We start from the raw sequence: 18,422 nt of genomic DNA on the forward strand, positions 1-18,422 counted from the left end.
TGTGTGTGTGTGTGTGTGTGTGTGTGTGTGTGTGTCCTACTCTAGTTTACCTCCCCCACTACTACTACTACCACTACCACTACTACTACTACCACTACTACTACTACCACTACTACCACTACTACTACTACTACTACTACCACTAATACACAGTCCTCATGATCAACTGTGCTTTCCCGCCGCCTCTTCCCGCCCTCGAGTCTCGTCAGGAGTGTTCTTGTGCCTCCCTCCCGCCAGCAGCTGCAGCGTGAGGCGGGAGGACTGTGGCGTGTGTTGGAGGTGGTGGGCTGGGGCTCCAAGGACATCGCCCCATCCCCACCCATTGACGTGGAGGGAGAAGTCATTCGTTGGGGGAAGTTACGGAGCTGAGGAGAGGAAAAGGCTTGGGTCATAGGGTCGTATTTTAAAACATTTCGTCGCCCAAGTTCACATATTTGACATGGCTTTCGTAGGAGCTGTAGGCCTTTCCAGGGGTAGTTTTATGACCCTGGTGATAGTTTAACTCTTCTTCTGTACCATGAACCTTAAAAAACATTCATGAAAACTCGATTGATCCCCTCTTTGACCTTTAGAAATAGTTGATCTGAGAAGCGATGGTGTCTTAAAATACAGCCCATAAGGTTTTAAAATCATAGTTAGCCTCGTGCCAACCGCCCCTTTCAGTACCTCATTTCCACAGTGCTCCTTACGCCCCACCTTCCTTCAGAGACTTGTTTGTGGGGGAAAGGTGTAAGGTAGTGTTGATGGTGGTGGTGGTGGTGGTGGTGGTGAGGGCGTGCCAGTGTTCAAAGGAAAGTTAAAAACGGGGAAAAAAATCTATATCTGTCTTCCTCCATGCGTCTGACTTCTCTGCTCCACCGGCGGCATGTCAACCCTCGTCTCCTGTACACTAGGAAAACCAAACAAAGCCAACCGTCTTGCCTTTTTCTCGTAGCTTCCCTTTCCCTTCCTCCGTTTCGCTTGTGTGCCCTTCCCATCCCCTCGTATCCCCTCCCCCCTCCAAGACCCTGCACCTCCCTCTGGTTGCAGGCGGTGGAGAAGTTCAGCGCCAACACCCAGGAGATCAGCGCCTCCCTTCGGGCCTTCACGCAAAAGCTTCAGGAGACCGAGTTTCCGAACGATGTCAACTCCACCGATGAGCTGCTTCGATCTCAGGTGGGTCTTCGCTATTCGTCCTTCTTTCTTTGCGGTTCGTTCTTCAGTTCTTGTGATTGTAGGCTTTAGGCATTGCTTTGAATTATCGTAACGTCTTGTTCTTCTCTTTTTTCACGCGTTATGGAAGTTTTTTAGTGTACTGATCGTCCACAATGAGTAACTACGTGTGTTTGGGAGTCAGCAAAGGCAATGTGATGATCAAAGTTCCTCTCAATGCCTCTACCGTCTGGTGGTGGCGACGGCTACGAGAAACCTACTCCGACTAACTCCCTTCTTTGCCTGGCGCAGCGGGCGGAGTATCAGGTGCTCAAGGACGACCTGCTCTCCGCCTCGCGCCACGGGGAGACGCTGCTCAACTGCATCAAGCGTCCCGGCGAGCCACGATCTGCCCGCCTGTGCCCCGACAAGCTGATCAACGTGACGGCGGTGGAGCGGCTCCTCGTGCAGCTGGAGGAGACGGAGCGGACCTTTGACGAATTCTGGACGCGGCACGAGGGTCGCCTCACCCAGTGCCTGCAACTGAGACGCTTCGAGACGGACTTCAGGGAGCTGCAGGTAAGTTGGCCTTGACGAAGATGGGTTGGTAGGTGGAGGGAGGCTTTAGACGAATGGAGTAGGAGGTTAAGAGCCGATTTCACAGTCCAACACAGTGTCTTCGTAACAGCCCGAACCAAACTATAGAATCCCATACAATCCAAAATGGGGAGGTCTTCGATGCCACACTAAATACACACAACTTTTCCTGTATAGTTTCATCAAATTTGTGAACTTAAATATAAACACCAGACACTGTACAAGGAAATTTCGAAGGCTCTGGTATTGGTTTGGGAGCTTACTAACCGATCATGGGGAACTGTGAAACTGTCCCTAAGTTTTGCAAAGTGGATTGAGAGTGCATGGGTTGTACTTCAGTAACTATAGTCTTGGTACACTAAATTGACCTGGAAGCCTCGCCTCCTCCCTCACCCTCGCTCCAGTGTAACCGACTTAACAAATACTGACATTATTGAGTGCCTTGTAGGCCTATATCATTTACAAACTCTGACCTTTCAGTAATGTAAAATAACAGCTAGTTTGAAGTTTGGGAGAGTGATTTATCTTACTCTCTACTCACAGCAGTGCCTGGAGGTGTCTCTGAAGCAGCTGAGCGGCATGCTGGAGGTGGGCGACTCGGTGACCCACGTGGACCAGCTCTTGGGCGAGGCGCAGGACTTCCACATGCTCACCGCCGTAAGTCTTCCACCTCTCCTCTGACTGTTTGTCGTCTTGAATGTGTTTGCACCCATAAAGGGGCTTCTACACTGGGCAAATTTTCCGTGATCTGCAGTCAAACCACGATTATTGCCGGTTCTCATTTGTTTCTTGTTATTGCTGCTGATGATGATGGTGAGTACTACCGTCGTCCTTTGGTGATATCTACTGTAGCTTTGGATGATGGTGAACACGTCGGAAAACAACGGAAATATGAAAACCACGCCAGCGGAAATCGTGGTTTGACTGAAGATCCACGGAAAATTTGCCCCTCGCTTCGCTTTTCTTTCATTCATTCCTTTTGATTATATGTCTTCCTAGGTAGCTATCATTTTTGGTCTTTAAAGCTGATTTCTTCCTTTTTTCATGTTCATATTCTTTGCCTTTCAGTATTTCCCTGTTCACCTTTTTTTTATCATTGAGGTTAATTTATTTATTTATTTTTTTCACATGCAAGTTCACCTCTTATTCCTTCCTCACCGTTTTGATCATTGAGGTTAACTTCTTCATTCTTTTTTTTTCACATTCAAGTTCTTCACCTCTAAGTACTTCCCCCATTCACCTTATTGATCATGGAGGTTAATTTCTTTTTTTTCTCTCACATTCAAGTTCTTTGCCTCTCAGTACTTCTCCCATTCATCTTATTGATCATGGAGGTTAATTTCTTTCTCTTCCCTCACATTCAAGTTCTTTGCCTCTCAGTACTTCTCCCATTCATCTTATTGATCATGGAGGTTAATTTCTTTTTTTTCTCTCACATTCAAGTTCTTCACCTCTCAGTACTTCCTCATTCATCTTATTGATCATGGAGGTTAATTTCTTTCTCTTCCCTCACATTCAAGTTCTTTGCCTCTCAGTACTTCTCCCATTCATCTTATTGATCATGGAGGTTAATTTCTTTCTCTTCCCTCACATTCAAGTTCTTCGCCTCTCATTATTTCCCCCATTCCCTTCCACAGGACCAACTGGAGAAGGCGGAGGAACTGAGAATCATTGGCACACAACTGATCGAGAGCCAGCACTACGCCGTGGACTCCATCCAGCCCAAGTGTGTGGAGCTGGTGCGGATGAAGGACGCCTTCCAGGAGCGCATCACCCACCGCCTTGAGACCCTGCACAAGTGTCGCGACCTTCAGGAGCGCATCGAGAGGGTAGGTCACGGCAGGGAATCAGCTAGGTCGAGGGTGCTCCTGAGAGGGTATGCTGTGGGTCTTCCCTTTATTTTAACTCAATCTGATTCATTATTCTTCAGTAGGTCGTTTGGTTTGAGTTCCTTTCCTTCCAGTTTACTTTTCATTCACCTCTGTTAGACTTTTTGAGGGTCCTTGAACATCTGCTTGAGTCTTATTTTTGTGTTTCAGGCCAACAAGTGGTGCACAGAGGGCGTGGAGCTGCTCGCCTGCCAGCAGATAGAGAGATGCCAGGCGCCAGAGTTCGCCGAGGAGGCCTTGAGGGAGCTGGAGGAGTTCATGGCCTCCTCAGACCACAGCCACCTGGGCAGCACCCGGGAACTGAAGACCATGTTTGAAGACGTCATCACCCCAGAAACTAAAGGTCTTGTGCAGCAGGTGAGGCAGTCTTCCCCTTCTCTTATTCTCTCTTCATCCCTTTCTCTTCTCTTTTTAACCTCTTGCCCCCACCCTGAGAAGAGGTTCGAATAATGTGAGCAGCAGGTGAGGCAGTCTTCCCTTCTCTCATTCTCTCTTCATCCCTTTCCCTTCTCTTTTTAACCTCTTGCCCCCACCCTGAGAAGAGGCTCAAGTAAGGTGTGCAGCAGCAGTTAATTACATCATATATTGTTTTCTCTGAAGTAAATGTAATTCCTGTATTTAAATATCTGTGTACCCATTCTCTGCATGAAGACTTATAAACAAGTGTGGCTGGTGCTGCAGGTGCTGAAGAGGATAGAGGATGTGCAGATGATGTGTGAGAAGAGAAAGAGCTCCCTCAAGAGGCTGGCCACGCGCCTTCCCCGGCCCGTGCACGCGGTGACGCCCGAGCCGGCCATTCCCCTGCACCACTCCCAGAGCCAGTCCAGCGTCCCTCCACACTCCCACCCCGCCTCGCCCCTCCACGCAGACCTTCCCAAGTCCCCCAAGAGCATGAGGAAGGCCTCCACGCTACCCAAGGTGAGGGTGGTGGGTGTTGCCTCAGACCTCACGGCAGGAAGTAACATTTTCTCCTGTAGTGTGACGTGTCTGGGGCAGGTAGTGGTTGGATCCTTGGCGCTGGGTTGTGCCTGAGTTAAATGTTCTGAAAACTCACTGGCCTCGGCAAAGAGTGAGGCTGCCGGGGAGGTTGATGAGTGATTGAGTACATAAGGAAGGAAGGTGTTTTGCTTGTGTGTGCTATTCCTTACCTAGTTACCTTAGACAGTAACACATGTACTATGTATCTTTTAATTCAGGTGTACTACATCATATTAATATGCTGTATGTATTTCTCAGTGGTCAAGGAATACTAGATACTAATGAGAACCATTGAGTTGTTCCAAGAGGAAGGAGTGACTGGAGAAATGCTTTGATTCTACAAAAGGGTCACTGAAAACTGAGAATTTCTGAATGGTTGAGGGAGTGAAGTGATAATGTAGGGCAGGTGTAAGTGCCTGTTGGCGAATCATAATTCAACAAGAGATTATTGCTGAGTGAATGAGGACGGCTGTGTGGATGAGACATGGGGCTGCAGGAGGCACGGAAAGTGAGTGAGACTTTTCTGTGAAGGCTTCCCCTTTGAGACATTTCCAAGGGTGGAGGCATCAGGGACATAGGTAGGCAGGTCAAGGTCTACTCTTATCTGTAGAAAATTGTATTTGATCATCCTGTCACAATGACCTCAGTTTTCCCTTCGGCCTAGATGTTACGGCTGCAGCCAGGCAGCCAGAGCGTGAGGCGGCGGCCCCGCCCGGTAACGGTGTGCCTGGGCCAAGACGTGGTCTGGGGGGCAGCAGGCTGTGGGGCGCCTGGGGGGGCAGGGCAGAGGGTTCCTGTGAGGCGAGGGAGCTTATACGGTCATGAGTTACTGAGGGGCCTGGAGGCCGTGCCCGCTGAGCCCAGGCGCCTCTGTATTGTCGGGCCGCAGGTCATTCACAACCTTCACCTCTTACACATTAACATGACCAAAGCGGTGGCAGCGAGAGTGACAGTAAGTGGTGAGTCTGTCAGCCCCGAGAGGGATGCACCAGCCTAGCAGCACCTCACTCTGCGCTCTCGGCCCTCGCATCACTCTTGCCAGATCAAAAACATTGGAGAGGAATTACTTGATTGATTTTTCAGTATTTTTATATCACTTGTATTTTTCAAGCTGTACTTGCTTTTCCTCTTCTTTTTCTGTTTACACTTACTAAATGCTTTGAGTTCAAGTTATTGTAAGAGTCAGAAATTGCTTTCACTCATGATTCATCTCCGTGAACATCCAGAAATCAGGGAATGGATGCATTGCCCTTTGAAACGTTTCCTCCCCAAAGACGCAGCCACTTGCCAAGGACAGTGGTTGTTTATATTATCAGGGCCAGAGCGACATTTTATCTTCCACTTTTCCTGAGTCCATTGACCCAGCAGGCCGGGGTGACCTCCCCCACCCACCCCTTCACCGGCACACTGACCTTACCAACTACCAGAGTGTAGAGAGTTTTAGAGAATGGAATATGTTGTTAAGTAGACAGACCTCAGAGTTGTTTTTAGTCTGATTGATCACCCAACCAACGCTTAGTGAGACACAAGTTTGTTGTTGTTATGTAAATACTTCCTGCAGTGTGATGCTTCCTGACCCCTCACCTCAGCACCTTGCTGGCCGGGCTGCTCGACCTTTGATTCCACTTTCCTCACTCACTCCTCACTGTTTTGTACATCAGCTCATCATTACTATTACTGTAATTTACTTCTTTATATATTTTGTATTACCTGAGTAAGTAAGGAAAACATTACTGTATTCTCTATTATCCATGTTATACAAGGTGACTGTAAGGAAGGACAACGGAGGGCTGGTAAGCCTCACCCGGCCCTGCTCTGTAGTGTCTCATGCACAGACAGGGTGTTGGTTTTAAGAGGAAAACCTTTCCATAGATTGGCATGGGTTCTCAACAAAAAATCTGGTGCTCCCAGCCGCAAGACATGGCGGCAAAGGAATGAAACCAAACATTTACACGCACACAAACATTGGCACTGTCTTGTGTGTGTGTGTGTTTGTGAGGAGTGAAGAAGTATTGGCCAATCAACACTCCCATCAATGTTCGTTTTTCAGGAAGCCTATTTTGTCATAATAAAAGGCGGGCAGACCAAAACATTCTGCTCCTTGCTATACACCAGTGACACCATAACTTAAAATTTACTTCTCTGAAAATTTAGGTTAGACAAACGGAAAAGGTGAATTCATGACTCCAAATCCACGAGTCATGAACATTTTTCTTGCGCACTCTTTAGTTAGTTCACCTAATTTATGAATGGCATTTGCAAGCATCTTAACCCATAGCCTTACCTTATACCTTACACACCATAGCTTATACCTACAACTAACAGGATTTAAGCGGAGAATACAATACGTTAGCCCAGAGAGTGTTGCGTAGATTCCTCCAGACCATGGCCGCAGTGTTTCATAGTGTGTGTTGTTTGGCAGCTTGGGGACAGCGGAGACTCGCCGGAGTGGACGGGTGACAGTGAGGCGGCGCGGGCCAAGCGAGGGCATGTCCTGAAGGAGCTGCTGGATACTGAGCGCGTCTATGTGTCTGAACTGTGCTCCATCCTCAAGGTGAATGCTCGGTTCCTATATATTACGCCTTCCTTCGTTACTCACAGCTATGTCCTCTTCTCCTCTGTTCACCTTTCTCTCCTTTTCTTTATTCCCCTTCCTATCGTCTTTTTGTATATACCCAGTTTTGTCTCTTTTCCTCTTCTCCTTTTTGTAACATTTGTCCCTGTTTTACCATCTTCTATTCCACTATTTTGCCCTTTTACATCCTCTTAGACCATCGCTTTCTGTTCATTCTAATTTATTTCATTATCTCTCGGCTGACAACCAAAGGAGAGTTTATTGCATTGAACATCCACTTAGAAATCGAACTTAAACACTAACTAACTGATTAACAAAAACTCATTCCTTCACTTCAAAACCAACTCATGTGTGTGTGTGCGTGTGTGTATTTCCAGGGCTACAAGGACGAGATGCTGAACCCCGAGATGCAGCCGTTGATCCCTATTAACCTGTACGGCAAGAGTGACCTTCTCTTCGGCAACATGGAGGAGATCTTCCGTTTCCACAATGACGTCTTCCTGAGGGACCTTGAGAACTGCATCAACACCCCGGAGCTGATCGGCCTCTGCTTCGTCCAGAGGGTACGCGTGACTTTTTACAGTGAAGGAAGCAGCTCAAGGGGAAAATAGTCTGCTAAGCACTTATAGAGAAAATAGGGACAGGTAACCCCCACATTATAAGCCATTAAGCCCCTCTGATTTTTCTTCGCCCATTTAACCCGTCACGATGGGCTCACACGACAAAAATTTACTTAGCAATTGTATTTTTTTTCAGGGATATAATTCACTCATAATGTGGGGGCTACTTGTCAAAGAACTATGCATAGGCTAACTCTCACCCAAAATCCGTGCATCACAGGACCAAACTGTGAATGTGATTTGTGTTTCAGAGGGACGAAAAGCACCTAATCAATATGGATTACAGAGGAGGGATCATAAATGTATATTACAACTTCAGTTTTGGGAGCATTGGATCAGGGAATGTAAGAAAATGCATGACATATAGAGTAGTAAGCCAAGGTTGATACAGGATAAAGGAGTGTAAGCATCATTACTATAGTCAAACCATTTCAAATAATCCGTTTGGGTGTTTAATTCCACGGGTCCTTTCCTTCCCTCTGCTCTACCACACAGTCCCATCACCTATCCCTTCCTCTCACGTGTTAGCTATAGGTGACACATGAGAGGGAAGAATAGGTGATGGGACTGTGTGGGAGAGCAGAGGGGAGGAAAGGACCCACGGAATCGAGTGCCCAAACGGACTGTGTGAAATGGTTTGTCTATAGCTCAGTTTACAGGAAAGCAGAAAATGAGAAAAAGTTTGGGAAAATGGAATGACGGAACTAAAATTCTCTTTCCGTTTCCTTTGTTGTATTACAGAAAATCACATTCCTCCACCTGCTCTCACGTCCTCTCATTGCGTTGCAGAAAGACACCTTCCATCGACTCTACTCGCTGTACTGCCAGAACAAGCCCCAGAGCGAGGAGCTGCGGCGCCAAGTTGGGGACACAAACCCATTCTTCAAGGAGTGCCAGCGACGCCTACACCACAAGCTGCCCCTCGGTGCCTACCTCCTCAAGCCGGTCCAGCGCATCACCAAGTACCAGCTGCTCCTCAAGGTCAGTGGATCCCGGAGCAGCTAGAATTTCCTTGTATGGTGAAAATTGTCAGTGGAAATATGTAGGTATGTGTCTTTGTTCTCTTCGATCTTGGTCTGTCTGTATATATATTTCCCTGTCTGTCTGTCTTTGTACTTTTCAGATCATATTATTGGTTTCATCATCATCATCATCATCATTATTTAACGTCCATTTATTCCCTATGGTGGGGTTGGACGGGATATGAGCCTCCTCCACTGTTGCCGGTCCATAGCCACTTCTTCCGTGATGTTCAAAATCCTCATATCTTCCTCCACCACCTTTCTCCACATCTTCCTTGGCCTTCCTGGTGGTCTTCTGCCCTCTGCCTCAAAGTTCAGTGCATGTCTCAGGATGTGTTCTTCTCCTCTTCTTCTAACATGTCCAAACCACCTTAATCTGGTCTTACTTAGCAGTTCCTCCAGGCTCTCCAGACCACTTCTCCTCACCCCTTCTTCATTTGAAATTCCATCTTGCCATCTCATTGCCATCAAATATCTAAGCATTCTCACATCATGGTTTCATCTCTGTATATTTATCTCTTTCCCTCTTCTCATTGTTTTTTATTTCATTATTTTCATCTCTGTTATTTATCTCTTTCCCTCTTCTCATTGTTCACTTTATTTCATTGTTTTTTATTTCATTGTTTTCATCTCTGTATATTTATCTCTTTCCCTCTTCTCATTGCTCACTTTATTTCATTGTTTTCATCTCTGTATATTTATCTCTTTCCCTCTTCTCATTGCTCACTTTATTTCATTGTTTTTTATTTCATTGTTTTCATCTCCGTTATTTATCTCTTTCCCTCTTCTCATTGCTCACTTTATTTCATTGTTTTTCATTTCATTGTTTTCATCTCTGTATATTTATCTCTTTCCCTCTTCTCATTGCTCACTTTATTTCATTGTTTTTCATTTCATTCCTTTCATCTCAGCGTATTTACCTCTTCATCTATCTGTCTTCTCATTGTTCTGATTATTATTTCATTATTTTTCATCTCGGTAACACACAGCTTCTCATTTTCAACCCTCACTGTGTATGACAAAGATGAATCAGCCTTGCATTGAGAGGACGACAAAGACTGATGCAGGTTCCGGAGTGTTGCATTTTGCTTTGCTCCTGACACGTCACTCTTCTTGCAGGACCTACTGAAGTGTGTCGAGGGGAGCCAGGGCCGCCGGGAGCTGCAGGAGGCCGTGGACACAATGCTCACGGTGCTGAAGTGCCTCAATGACTCCATGCACCAGGTGGCCATCGTGGGCTTCCCGGTGAGTGCTGCTTCGTGTGGGGACTTGTGAATTAGGACTTTTATTTCTGTTCTTTGTAGCAGTGTTAATCTGTCCGCTGCGATTGGCACGGATTTGGCTTTCACTGGTAGCCTGGTAACATACACTCCCAGGTCTTTCTCTGCCTCTGTGGTGGATAGTGGAGTGTTTCCCATGTGGTATTGGTGTGCTGGACTTTACATTTTTCATCATTGAATTGTAGCAGCCACTTTTTGTTCCACTCCTGTAGCTTGGTGATGTCTTCTTGTAGGAAATCCACAGTCAGGGGGTTAACGTGTGGTGGAGATCTTGGTGGTTTGGTTGTGTTCTCATCCGGGATTTCTTTTCCACAGGGTAACTTAGCAGACCTCGGGAAGCTACTGATGCAGGGCCCCTTCAGTGTGTGGAACGAGGGCAAAAGGGGCCTCAGGGAGCTGCGACTCAAGCCTGCACAGCGGCATCTCTTCCTTTACGAGAAAGTGCTGCTTTTCACCAAACGGGCTGGAAAGGACACCGACCGTGCTACTTACCACTTCAAGAGTGCCCTCAAGGTTTGTTCTTCAAGTTTTCTCAACCTCGATATTCAAATGATTAACCCGGTAGCAGTGGGGATCATGTTTCTTAATGGTCCCTCTAAGCGAGAAAAATGAGAAAAAATCACCCCTCACACAAACCATTTCATAATATATATCAAAGCATTTGTGATCAGATTATGTATCATCTTTTTTGGGGGGTTTATATCGTGGCACAAATTTGGCCCGTCACTGCTACACGGTAAAGCCACAAATTTGGCCCGTCGCTGCTACACGGTAAAGCCACAAATTTGGCCCGTCACTGCTACACGGTAAAGCCACAAATTTGTCGCTGCTACAGTAAAGCCACAAATTTGGAAAGCCACAAATTTGGCCCGTCACTGCTACACGGTAAAGCCACAAATTTGGCCCGTCGCTGCTACACGGTAAAGCCACAAATTTGGCCCGTCGCTGCTACTGTCTTAATGTTTGTCTTGCTAAATCCAACTTATTATGAAGATTTGTATTTTGTAACTTTTGGATGTTGAAGTTAAAATGAAGAACAATACAAATTCACTCATGTGCCTCGTTGTTCTGCAGATGTCCCAGATCGGCCTGACGGAGAGTGTGCGCGGCAACAAGGGCGACATCCGCAAGTTTGAGGTGTGGCTGCAGGGACGGCAGGAGGTACACACCATCCTGGCGCCCTCAGCGGAGGTGAAGGAGACGTGGGTGAAGGAGATCAAGCGGGTGTTGCTGGACCAGTTTGAGTACCTGAAGGGGGAGAACATCAAGCAGTATTCCTCCAGGATCCAGAAAGGTGCCAGCCTCAACGGCATCAGGATCCCGCCCCTGTCACCCACCACACAGCACAGGTCTGTCATCCTCCCTCTCTTTCCAGGGGAGTCATCATATACACCTGTAGATGTTCTTTTAATATTGTAGTAAGAGTATAATGTTATGATAAGAATTACCATACAAGTCTTGGTCATCAGTTGGTGGTGTAATTGTGTTAACTGAAGTCTCACCAACCTAACTGGCCTGTGTGTGCCACCAGAGCCCTGCGCCAGACCGCCTCCTGGGACATGGCGGGCAACGGCATGAGTGGCAGTGGCGGATCCATCAGCTCCAGCAGCTCCGAGGGGCGGCAGAGTGGCGAGGGCATGAGGGAGGGCAGCCGGCGTTCCACCCGCAGCATGAGGTCCTCCGAGGGCACGCTTGGGGATGCCCCGGAGGAGGAGGAGGAGAGCTGGTCCTCCGATTACTCCGCCTCGGACGAAGAGGAAGACCAAGAGACGTTCTCGGAGGGCACGGAGGTGAGTGTCGGGTGTTTGGTTTGTATTGGCCCAGATATATTTTTTAGGCCTCATCAGGAAGGTCGTTCACTTTTAGTTCTTGTTTAATCTGACGTCGTACTCTCCCTGTGCATAGAGAGTGCTTTGGCTCATTTGCAACATCTACAAATATCGCAGTTAACCCGTCCACTGTGATTGGCACAGATTTGGCTTTTCTGGTAGCCTGGTAACATATACTCCTAGGTCTTTCTCTGACTCTGTGGTGGATAGCAGAGTGTTTCCCATGTGGTATTGGTATGCTGGATATCTCCTCCCAAGGTGCAGGACTTTACGTTTTTCTTCATTGAATTGTAGCAGCCACTTGTTGTTCCATTCCTGTTGCTTGGTGATGCCTTCTGGTAGGAAAGCCGCAGTCAAGGGGTTAAGAAGACAGTGGGCCGTATTGCTAAACATTTCGTCACCCAAGTTCACATATTTGAGAAAGCTTTCGTAGGAGTTTTGAGCATTTCCAGGATTAGTTTTATGGCCCTGGTGGAAGTTTGATCCTTATTCTGTACCCTGAACCTAAAGAAACACTCATTAGAACCTGACTGACCCCTCTGTGACCTTTAGAAATACCTGATATGAAAAGCGAAAATGTCTTATAATACCGACCAGTGTGTTCAAAAGACAACCAAATGACGTGTCTTTGTTGTTCCCACAGTACACGTCCTCACGCTTCCTGGTCCTGGCAGACTACAACGCCATGGGCAGCTCTGAGGTCAGCCTGAGGGAAGGGGACTATGTGGACCTCATCAAGGTGGGCTGCGCCGGCTGGTGGTACGTGCGTGTTAGTGGCACACCCTACGAGGGCTGGGCGCCGGCTGCCTACCTGGAGCGGGTACTCAAGAAGGGCAGCCGGTCCTCCCCCTCCGTGAGCAGCCAAGAGTCCACCTCCGGCCTCAAGCACGCCACCTCCAGGTACAGCGTTTTATTATTTATTTGTCTATTTATTTATTTTATTTTTTACAATAAAGGAAGCAGCTCAAGGGCAAAAAAACACAAAAAAACAGTAATAATGGCAGGGGTCGCTGGGGCGGATGGGGGGCTGGCATGGGCGGGCAGGGGTGGGGAAAGGCTTGGCAGGGCGGAAAATGCACAAGACAGCTGACTTCCTCCTCTTCCTCAGTGTTGTGGGGCCAAGTTCAGCCTTTCCAATGGCACCTCTGTCACTCAGTGGGGGGGGTGGGGGGTGTTGTTTGTGTATTTCTATAGAGAGACACTAAATAGATACATGGAGCTATCATGGAATATTTATAAATGATTTTTTTTAGGGGTGCTACAAACCTATATTTCCATTAAAGGCGTGATGCATGATTGTTTAGATAAGCGTATATAAACATAGTTGTCGTGAAACACATTTTTTTCACTCAGTAGAAGGCGTTCACTGTGTAGTAGAAACAAGTGAATTAATTGTGCAAGTCCCTGACATATAGTTTAATTCAATGGCCTTTAACCCGTCCACTGTGATTGGCACGAATTTGGCTTTCACTGGTAGCCTGGTAACATATACTCCCAGGTCTTTCTCTGCCTCTGTGGTGGATAGTGTAGTGTTTCCCATGTGGTACTGGTATGCTGGATATTCCCTCCCAAGATGCAGGACTTTACATTTTTCGTCATTGAATTGTAGCAGCCACTTTTTGTTCCATTCCTGTAGCTTGGTGATGTCTTCTTGTAGGAAATCCACAGTCAAGGGGTTAAGACACCAAAGAATATTCTGGCCACAAAGCACAAAGTTATTTCTCCTTATGCATTTCAGGACCTCGGTCGCCTCGCTCTCCGCCAAGTCTGAGGAGATCAACATCATGTAAACGGGCAAGACCAAGGGCAATACAGTGTGCTCAGACCTGCTGGTGGTGGACAGTCCCCTCAAGCCTACACATCACACCAGACTTGTTGATGTACAGTTCATTTCTGGTTCATGTTACTTATGACAGTTTTTTATGTATATCCGTCAGCTGATCTAAGATTTCTGGGGTACAGGTGAGCAGGACTCCAATTCCTGGACATTTATAGCTGTTACAAATGGCTGGGGAGAACCTAGACTGTGCTGGATCCTTGTTGACTTATATACTAGAGACTTGCACAAAAACAGCAGACATCACCACCACCACCACCACGCCATCACCAACTCCCTCAGAACGTGCTGTGTAGAGGGCCAGCTGACATGTTCCAGCCTCAGGTGTTCTGGCTCAACTTGGTTCATAAGTCGAGTCAGCCGTAAGCTTTTCGAGCCCCAGAACCTCACTGATGCAGCCCATGTACTCACCGTGAACCTCGCCCCTCCTTGCATCAAGCTGCCGTGAGGAGTTTTGAGTGGCCGGAGCAAGCTGACGGATGCAGTCACGCCAAACCAATCCTTCGTTGCCCTGTCATTCTCAGAGGCTGCCAAAAAGCACAAACATTAGAGCATACGTGGGTGGTAGTATGATCTAGCAAGCAGAGGTTTCAGTTTCCTTCTTGCCCGCTATGATCTAAGTGATAGCCAGGACACATACAAATTTGTGGACTTCCATTCTCATAAGTCTCTCAATTAGCCAGTTGTTAATGTCACATATAACTATATAGCGCTCCTCTCCCACACCTTCAAGGCCAATCTGGGTCCTCCTCTCACCCCAGTGCTGAGACACGGAGAGTACCCGTGGCGTTCCTTACTCTCCCTTACCGCCTTTGTTGTTCTGAGTACCTTCCTTCCTTTTCTCTGGTTGTGGGTGCATATAAGCTGAGTGCCTCCTGGGTGGTGGCTGGAGAGAGCACTCGGAACTGTAACCAAGCATTTCCAACTCGCCGGGATCATTAACCGGCACTTTGTAGACTCTAAGGCACTTAACTATCATGTTCAACCTTTGCATTTCTTCTCGACTCCAGCTTTGGACTTGTGCTTTAGGCTGCTCTTTGCTGCCTCAGTGGCCGGGCTGAGAGAAGCAGTTATGTTTTCCTACATAGACTTTTCTCTCATGACTGTACACCTTCTCAGCTTAAGGATGAAAAGAACACTTAACATTTCTAGAGTCTTTCCCCACATCATGTTTTCATACATTTCCATAATTGAATCAAGTGTGTGTTAACTTTACCACTTGCTCACAGTCCCCCTCACCCTAGCTCCCTGTTCTGCCTGACGATGCTCCCTTCCCCATGTAACCCTCAGTTAGCATGTTTCCCTCTCCTGTGGACCCCCTTAGGGCAGCCACCCGTGATCATGTGCCTCAGTACAGGTAGATGTAGCATAGAAGTAGAGGTGTGTCCCTGTGTTGCCCCGGGGCCAGCGACTTATAGTGTTTGTCTCAAGGTTAAGAGTAACGTGTGCGAGTGTGGCTGGATGGTGCAGTCATTGTGTGTTTTTATGAAGGGAGATTAGCTAAGGAATAAGGTAAAGGTAAAACAAATGCCTGCAAATGCTGTTCTTGACATAGTGTGTTAAAACTGTGAATTGAGGGCTCTTCCCACCCACCCAACACACCGGCAGGACCTCAGCACTCTGTCACTCTGTCTCGTGGGAAGCATGGCCAGGCTGATGGCGTCTGGCGGTACTGATGCGTCAAACTAAGCTGCCATTACACCTAGTACTCATAATGGAGAAGCCCGGGCTTGGTTGACAGAGGAGGAGGGGGGAAGGCAGGCATATTACTGAGGGCACTTCCATTATGAGCTGAGACAGGCTGAGGAGGTGACTATCAGAAACAGCAAGGCACGACACTTGCAAGCCTGTCTGGACCCACTGCAGGGGATTGTTGAGTCTTGTGTGATCAGGCAAGCACGTTGTCACTTTGTTGCTGCTTTGTTCCCTGGCAGTAATGAAACATGTATCAACACAACCAAAGTGAGTGCATACAATAAGCAAAACTACCTATTATAGCTTTTGAATTTTGATGATTAATACATTTTTCACTCCTTATATATGCTTTATACAGTAAATAACTAAAATTGTAATGTACTTACAGTAACAATAGTTAACCACGGTGAAGCTCAGAGTTTTTTCTGCAGCTCAGCGGCTGCTGCGGCACAAGCCACTCAACACAAAGCAACTCAACAGATCCACAAGACCAAATACACAGTAGGTAGTTGACTCCCAGAAGGTCACAGGTGTGTGTGGGCAGTACAAAATTGACAAAGCAGAGAAGAAGCCATAGTGCAATTTTGTGATAAATTAGCAGCAGAGAGATAGCAGCACCAGCACCTATGGCAGCCAGTTCTCTTGGGAAGGCCAGCGGCGAGGCTTTGGGGGCGTGCTCCCTTCACTCCTCCGTCCCTGGCACAGTAGGACTTGGCAACCGATCATGGCCTTATATACACTGCAAGTTTTGTACAACTGCATAGACAAGTTGAGGCTGAGTGGAGAGGATCGACCCTGAACCCTGCAGAGCCCAGGCGGCCAGGCGGCCCGGCTCAGCTCAGGGCGGGTGGTGGGCGGGGCCGGTCAGGGCCAGACCTCCGCCCCGCACTACAATCTCCAAAGTGACTTACTGACTCCTTTTTTGTACAATGACGATGTGTCGTAGCATTCTGTAATGGTGTTCCAGTTTTCAAAGTGTTGAATGGTGCTTGTATAGCCATGCATGTACTACTAGCCAGTGGGTGTTCCTATTTCTAAGGTGTACAGTGTGGCCCCCAGCGGGTCTCTCCCACCCCAGGACAAGTAGGTTCCCTGTCCAGCACGGCTCGGCCCTGTGCTGTCTTTCCCTCGCCGCTGCATCTCTGACTGATCCGTGACTCCCGCAGGGCAGGCACCTCCCAGCACAGCCCTCGGCCTGCGCCAGGAACGCTGTGCTGCGTGAACACCTGCCCCCCTCACCTCCTCCTTCCTCCTGTCCTTTCCTCCTTTCCCCATTATTGTAAATACTTGCGCCACCTTTCCCCGCCAAGTACTGCCCTGGAAGGTCCGTGTATCGGCAGCAATATTTCTTTACATTTTTATGGTTGATAAAAAGTAATCTTAATTTGTCCATTAATTGTCTGGAGATGTACATGGGATTGGCATAGGAAGTGTTATATTTATAATTAAGAAACAGTTACAGTTTTGTGTATATATGTACATATACTGTATATGTACATACAACAAATATATACATTTTACTCATAAGAATAACAGATAATTAAGGATGCATTTTTAATCATTTCAATACAGTAAGAGGGAATTGTATAGTCTGCAGTCATAGCATTTAATTGGCAAAGAGTGTGTCCAGGAGCTCCTCACCAGCCCGGGCAGGTGTGTGGTGGGCGGCCCAACCCACGCCTGGCTGAGGGAAGTGTAGGGTAACCCTCCACCTGGCTGAGGTGGCCTGACGTGTGTGCCGGGATGACCCCTCCACACCTGGCTGGAGCAGGTGTGTAGGGGCTCTCCTTCCCACACTGATCCCGAGCAGGTGTGTGGAGTTAACCCTGTCTACACCCGGCTGGAGCAGGTGTACAGGTATCACCTCTACACTTCAGGCAAGCAGGTGTGCGTGGGCCGTCCGTCTCGCGCCCGTCTGGAGCGGGTAGGCGGGGGCAGTACCAGTGAGCCGCCTGGCGTCCCCCGGGGCGTGGAGGACTCACTCCCTCGAGCACAGAACACGAGCCGCGAGACACTTGTGTGGACGCCAACTTAACCCTCGCGTCGCATTCCTGTCACTCAGGCTACTCTCAACTTCCTCCACCGCTACCCATATACATATACACTAAGAAATATATATACATGTATGTACGTATTTCATATTATATACACATACACTATACATATGAAGGCATGGTTTTTAATTACTATCATATTATACTATCATTATTATTATTACCTTCACATGATTCTCAAGGCAAAGGACTGGCTTGGGTTGCCCTCTTTTAAAACCCCTTTCCTAGCTGGACATTTTTTTTTATTTATCCTTATGTAAGCGAAATTTTGTTGTGACTGTTTAACTTAAGTCTTTCTGACCGAATTTGTTACACTGGCTGGAGAATACAAGTGTGTGCGCGCGGGACCTCGGAACTCATGAATTATAGATACTTTGTCCGAGGGTGTGATGGCCGATGGTTCTGACGTCGCTTTTTTATTATCGTTACGTGCTCGTGGATAAGACATGAATTGGTGATCCTAGTCATGTGTGTGTGTGTGTGTGTGTGTGTGTGTGTGTGTGTGTCCAGCAGGTGTGGGTGGGCGTGGCTTCGGGGCGTCGCTCACGTCATGGTTACGTCATTCCGTCGCGTTACGTCATCATTTAGCGTCATCTTCATTCATCATCGTGGATCAAAGACATTTTTCCCCCACACTCTATTTATTTCCTTTTTAGCCTTTGGAAATGCCTCTGAAAGTATTACCGATAACCCCACCGTCTCCATTGATGTTACTCAATGCATACATAACCTGTAATCTTCCGAAACACTAAATACTGATGTAATATATGAAAATTCAGAAGTTTATCTTTGTGTTTCTTTAACCTCCAGCGGGCGAAAGGAAACGGCCGTATGACTTGTTGGAATGAAAAAAAGAAAAGAAAAGGAAAATGGATCCACAGGTAAGAGAGTATGCGTGTCATGTATTCATATAGA

General features: G+C 47.4%; 1 protein-coding gene across 9 annotated transcripts in view; it reads left to right on the forward strand.

Annotated features, from left to right (window-relative positions):
• Positions 1-18,293, forward strand: part of LOC126981458 (guanine nucleotide exchange factor DBS-like) — an 80,613-nt gene extending 62,320 nt beyond the window's left edge. For all 9 annotated transcript variants that reach the window (XM_050832511.1, XM_050832514.1, XM_050832513.1 and 6 more), the window contains 15 exons: positions 1,030-1,155; positions 1,444-1,710; positions 2,272-2,385; positions 3,366-3,557; positions 3,768-3,974; positions 4,299-4,535; positions 7,018-7,149; positions 7,548-7,733; positions 8,580-8,771; positions 9,932-10,057; positions 10,408-10,605; positions 11,167-11,441; positions 11,624-11,882; positions 12,565-12,821; positions 13,660-18,293. In XM_050832511.1, coding sequence (XP_050688468.1) covers positions 1,030-1,155; positions 1,444-1,710; positions 2,272-2,385; positions 3,366-3,557; positions 3,768-3,974; positions 4,299-4,535; positions 7,018-7,149; positions 7,548-7,733; positions 8,580-8,771; positions 9,932-10,057; positions 10,408-10,605; positions 11,167-11,441; positions 11,624-11,882; positions 12,565-12,821; positions 13,660-13,711 — 2,820 coding nt within the window. In that variant the 3' untranslated portion in view covers positions 13,712-18,293. The remainder of the gene's footprint in view (positions 1-1,029; positions 1,156-1,443; positions 1,711-2,271; positions 2,386-3,365; positions 3,558-3,767; positions 3,975-4,298; positions 4,536-7,017; positions 7,150-7,547; positions 7,734-8,579; positions 8,772-9,931; positions 10,058-10,407; positions 10,606-11,166; positions 11,442-11,623; positions 11,883-12,564; positions 12,822-13,659) is intronic.
• Positions 18,294-18,422: the final 129 nt, after the last annotated feature.

This window comes from Eriocheir sinensis, chromosome 48, assembly GCF_024679095.1.
Source record: "Eriocheir sinensis breed Jianghai 21 chromosome 48, ASM2467909v1, whole genome shotgun sequence".
In the NCBI taxonomy this organism is placed as follows: Eukaryota; Metazoa; Arthropoda; class Malacostraca; order Decapoda; family Varunidae; genus Eriocheir; species Eriocheir sinensis.